Here is a 5418-nt window from a genome sequence, read left to right as displayed (position 1 = left end):
CGCTGCTCCGCTCCCACTCTGCTGCCCTGAGCCCAAGTGGGGCCGTCACCCTCTGTCCTCGCACTGACTGTGAGTGCGGGGCTTTGGTCCCGAGGCTGAGCTGATGCTCCATTGGAGCATCTGCACAACTCATAGAGCTCAAATCGTTGCTCCCGAAAAGATCCCACCCTGTGCTGTGTGCTCACACTCGCAGCACCGCATGGCTGACTGCAGTGCCTGTGCTGAGGGTACGGGAAGGGGCCCAGCAGTCTCCTAAGATGGCTTTTCTCTGCTGTGAGTAATCACAAATAGCATTTCTTAGCTGTAAGGCAGCCCTGGGCTGACAGCAGTCTCTGCTGATGTACATGCATAGGTATTCATGGGGCTGCTGCTCAAACAAGCAAACATTGACTGTCTGGTTTCCCAGCGCTGCCCCCAGCAGCACCCCCAGCCACAATCCCTCCCAGCAGCAGCTTTCACACACCAGGCAGACATTCCTGCTGCTGTGCTCCCATCACCGGGCAGGGAGGCTGCTGCAGCCCCTCTGACCCGAAAAAAGCAAAGGGAAACCAGTTGACATCGGGATTCTTTTAATGTCATAGCTTTTAAAATGCAGCCTTCAAATGATTTATAATGGGCAACAATGAGAAACATCTGAGCTTTCCTACCTATGCACCCCGAACCTGGCACCCAGACCCTTTGGCTGAAGGACTCCCTTGGGCAAAAAGGGATGAGGTGAGCTGTCCCGACACACCTGGAGAACCTCAGCAGCTGGCAGCACGAACTGTGCCCTTCTCTGCACCTTTCTCTCACACCTTACACTCAGGCACAAACCTACAAAGGTACCCAGCCTGCTAGCTCCCCTCTTGTGGCAGTTAGAGCTTCAGGCTCCCAGTTCTCTGTGGGTTTGTGCCTTCATGCTACGTAAAGTGATTTGAGAATTGAATGTCTGACTGAATTTTCGGCCTGAACAGGGTGGTGGAGGAAGCTGATTTTCCATCATCTTGCTTTGTGTGATATAATGCTACCTTATGCTTCTGCTCTGCAGAGCAGCAGGTGTTACAGGCTGCCATAGCTTGCCAATTCAAGTAACGTGGGAAATTCTGCTGTAGCCTAAACATCTGTGTAAGAATATCCCCCCACCTCCTCCTCCACATTGTGCAGTGTTTATATGCCGTAACAGGAGAGCAGGCAATTCTTGCTGAAATGCATTTAATACCTTCCAGTTGTTAGTTTGAGTTTCTGGTTCTGTGAACTCAGCACACAGCCCCTGGGCTGTGCATGCTGCAGAATACAATGCTGTTAGAGCTGCTAGTTCCTTTCTCCCATCTAAAATGCTCAGTGGTTTTCCTATACAATTTACTGGCTCTGCCCTTCTGAGAGGGGAATGGTGAGACTACACACAACCTCCTGTTGGAGGAAGGTGTTGGTGGGTCTGCTTTCACCAATGCTGCTGTGAGGAGAAACAGCAGAAAGAACCACGTGGGTCTCCTGAATCTGAGTGCTATGTGATGCTGCTGCTCTCTGAGGAAAGGAGCTTCCCTAAGAAGGTGCCAGGCAGCATCCATCCCTTGTGTCAAGCCTGCATTTTACTAGTACCAACTACAGAAATGCTACGCACTTATCTCCAAGTGAATTTCAACCCTTTAAGGACAGCAGTTAACAGTAAGTCGGTGGGTTCTTATGCCTTAGTCTCCAATTCTAGTTATAAAACCTGGATTCAGATTTGGACAGACTGGAGCTCTTTTAGAATCTGAGCAGTAGTTCTTGCACAACCAAACATCACAGTTAGAAACTGAGTGTAGAAAGAGTTCCCAGGGGAATATGAAAATGACATCGCCTTATGAAAAAGCTTCAGAATGAACCTGTGAAACAAACAGCAACTAGATAATTGTTCCTCTACAGAAAATGGAAGTAACAGTAGAAGAATATAATAACATCTTAAACAGTCAGTGAGTCAGTCTGAATGTACAGGGGCACTAGATCCCTACAGATCTGTGATGAAAGCTAATGGTCAACACCAGCTGGTCCCCTCCAGCCTTAAAGGAGACTGGGTTGTGATTCACTCTTCACCAGCTGGAAGATTGTCTTCAATCCGCCTGATGAACTTCATTCTTATTTCTGTGACGCTGTCCCCTTTCAGTGTGTCCTGGACAAACTTTACATCCACGGCCATCTGAACCTAAGTGATGGAAGAGAAAAGCAGAGCTGTTATCTCCTTTATAGTAACAGCTTCCTGCCTGACCTCGACGCACCAGCTTAAGGACTCTGAGGATATGATGTGCAGTGCAGAGCTCTGGGGAAGTAATAGTATTAGTTTTCAAGATCACACCTTTCTACATTTTGGCTTTCAGTGGAAGCGGGTGCCTTGCCTAGACAAACAAAACACCTACGGAGTAACCAAGAGTCCCTTCAGAGATCAGAGTCCAATTAACCCTATCACTCAGTGCTACAGATCCCTGGATTATTCATATCCTGCTGGATAGAGAGACGTTGGCTCACCATTTCCAGGGCACCTCGCAGCACTCCACACAACAGGTTGGAATAGATGAGAGTGGAGTGGTTGTCGGGGAGCTCAACAAAGTCCACCAAGGGGTTATTTTCTAAAATCAGAGAGAACTCGTCACCTCCAGGACTCCAGTTGGTGATGCTTGGAGTGATGCCCAGATACATTTTGAATGCTATCTGTTATGTCAAACAGAATATGAACAAGAATGTTAGTTACACTCTGTTATTGGCTATCTACTAAATACCTTTCAGAATATATTTTTCACCATTCTTTCTCTCTTTATACTAGAATCCCATCTGCAATCCTATGAAAGAGCACATGATAAAACCCTGCACACGCACTGGCTGTGCCACTGAAATAAATGCAAGCAGCAGTAACAACCCAACGAAGCTGAGCTCTGACAATTACCTTTGCAATAACATCTGCAGTTTCACGGAAATCATGGCATCTTCCAACATTGGATCGGGCCAGAAAATCTTCTATCAGCCGAACTCCTATGTTGTAACCCCTGTGAGAGCACAGAAGAGGAACAGGCTACGGATTAAAGAGCACGGCTTCAGAAAAACAAAATACAACAGTGGAGAAAGAAAAACATAAATCTGGGGAGTAGCAATACTAAGTAAAATTCAGTCTGCCTCGTTTCTGCTGCAAACTTGAGCTCCTTCAAGTCTCTGCTGCAGCATATCCACTCACATTTTGTCAAGCTGCTTGTTGACATCTTCATCATTCTCGTAGTCCTTGCACAGCTGGGTGACCAGAGCGCCGTACGTCAGTGTGAAGAGCTCTGAGTTCTAGGTAGAGGTAAAAAGGAGTTAGCACAAGCCAAAATGGAAACTGACAGCACTGCTGAATCTACGTCCAGCGCTGCTACGAGTGGCCTGGAGAAGGGGAACAGAAAGCTGCCATCTCAGAGGTATTTGCTGTGCAGTAGGAGATCTCAGCTCTTATTTTGGCAAGGCAACTTCAGTCTCCTTGGACAGAGAAATCCTCATTCTGCTTGGAACAAGAGAGCACTCAAGCACTTTTGTTCTCTCCCTCTCTCCACACAGCAGCACTGCTATTAGCATGCCCCAGAGCTGACCTGAAGAGGCAAACCAGAAAGCTGTTCACACTCCACAGTCATTTTTAGCAAGTCTTGTGAGCTGCTATTTAGCATCGCTCTGCCTTAACGAGGACACCCCCAGATAGCTGGAATGACACCTCCAGGTCATCTCACACGTGGTACTGACCAGCTCCAGGCAATAACATGCAGTTGCCAAGGGCGTGAATTTATTTCAGTCAATGACTTGGAGGTGAAGGGGCCTGAAGCTCAGATTGTGCCTCTTCTCTGTTTCAGAAAGGCACTGCAAATTGGCAACATTGAACAGACCTAATTTTTGGTCTTTTCAGCAGGACAAAACGTTCTTGTCCTTTCACAGATCTACTACATCCTGCTGCCAAGAAGAAGTGATACTCATCTCAACCCTGGAAAGTTACAGAAGCACATAAGTTATGCACTAAAATCAGCTCCTCAGACCCAGAAGAAGAAGAGCAAGGAGTGTTCCAGGTCAGGTCAGCAGACACACTGTGCACTCCTGCTGGCTGTGCTGGACTAGCAGCTGCATTACTTGCACTCTGCACAGATCTGCAGAGGACACAACAGGACCATGTTTCCTTTCACAGCCATAACCACAGCTCCTGTGATTCACAGCACATTTCCTTGGGAGCCATGAAGCAGATCAGTGATTACACGGCTGCAAAACAAAGGCTACAACAGGCTTCAGCTATCCACAGAATCCGAAGCAAGCGTACAGGAGCAAATAAGCCATAATTCAACTTTCATTTCTGCTTTTGGTTTTAGCAATCAGAAACGTTAGAGAAAGTCTAATCTCAGATTAAAAGCCTATCACCTACCATGAGATGCATAGATGCAGAAGGTGAAATGAATGGCAAATACCAATACTACAGAATGAAAGCAGCAGGCAGGCAGAAAAGGAAGGGAAAAGAGACAACATCAGAGTTAAGTGACAACACTGATCACACGTCATTCCAAACAAGTTCACACCAAGCTGAGACACACAGGAGGAGCGGCGACTCCCAGACTGCAACACTCAACAAACAGAAACCAGGTTTGTGAGAAGAGACAGGGAATTCCATCTTGTCATTGCAACTCATGAGGCCAACAGCAAGCAGCCAAGTGACTGCAAGAGTCTGAAAGGAGCCAGGCAGCTCCTGCTGATTTTGCTTCGTTTCAGAGCTGAAGAATTGACACCGACTTTGTGCTGCTCTGCTTTGCTTACAGCTCAGCCTTCGTCCTGGGGAGATAAAGCTCACTTAAGCCCACAGCACTCAAGAATGACAAAGCGGAAGTCTCCTTTAGCTCTGCCGGCAGGGAGGTTTGACAAACATGCAGAGAAGGCTCAATATTTATAAGGATTTAAGCGATTTCAGTAAGGAGGGGCCTGGAGGCTGGAAGGCAGGCGGGAGGTGCCGGCTGTCTGTGTGTAACACCAAGCTTTCCCCCACTGCTACCGGCCCCACAGCGCCCGGAATGCACCTAAAACATTTCTAACGGCCTCCTCGCTTCCAGGCAACCGAACGAAACGCGAGCTCCTCAACGTCCCCGCTATCTGTGCTTTCAGCAGCGCGATGCACTGAGGACCCCGCGCCAAAGCGGCTGCGGCCTGCGCCGGGCCCGGCCCCTCCGGCACCCCCCGCCCCGGCCCGAAGCCGGAGCCCTCCGGGACGGTCCCGCCGGCGGCGCAGGGACCCGCAGGCCCCGCCGGGCCCCGCCGTTACCATTTTCTTGCTCTCGGTGCCGCGGCCGGCCTGGCGCGACATCCTGCCCGGCCCGCTGCCTCGCCCGGCCCGCCCGCCAGCACCGCGTCGCAAAGCATCACGGGATTCGTAGTCCGCGTCGCTTCGTCGCCCGCTTTGCGCGCCGCACTCGG

The 5418-nt window shown here is 49.5% G+C and overlaps 1 protein-coding gene across 2 annotated transcripts; it reads right to left on the bottom strand.

Annotated features, from left to right (window-relative positions):
* Window positions 1–552: 552 nt before the first annotated feature.
* TRAPPC3 (trafficking protein particle complex subunit 3) lies at window positions 553–5418 on the bottom strand. Of its 2 annotated transcripts, none has more exons than XM_031594878.2 (5): window positions 5267–5418; window positions 3182–3279; window positions 2897–2996; window positions 2482–2664; window positions 553–2161 (listed from the first exon to the last, which is right to left on the bottom strand). In XM_031594878.2, exons 1-5 carry the CDS (start codon window positions 5306–5308, stop codon window positions 2042–2044), a joined length of 543 nt encoding a protein of 180 aa, XP_031450738.1. In that variant the 5' UTR covers window positions 5309–5418; the 3' UTR covers window positions 553–2041. The 2 variants fall into 2 exon arrangements, with proteins under 2 accessions (XP_031450738.1, XP_089980018.1); XM_090123892.1 differs by lacking the exon at window positions 5267–5418 and adding an exon at window positions 4382–4745.

Source organism: Phasianus colchicus, chromosome 24, assembly GCF_987193195.1.
Source record: "Phasianus colchicus chromosome 24, bPhaCol1.hap1.1, whole genome shotgun sequence".
NCBI lineage: Eukaryota > Metazoa > Chordata > Aves > Galliformes > Phasianidae > Phasianus > Phasianus colchicus.
Note: the sequence above shows the minus strand (reverse complement) of the source record. Positions and strands in the feature narration are given on the sequence as shown.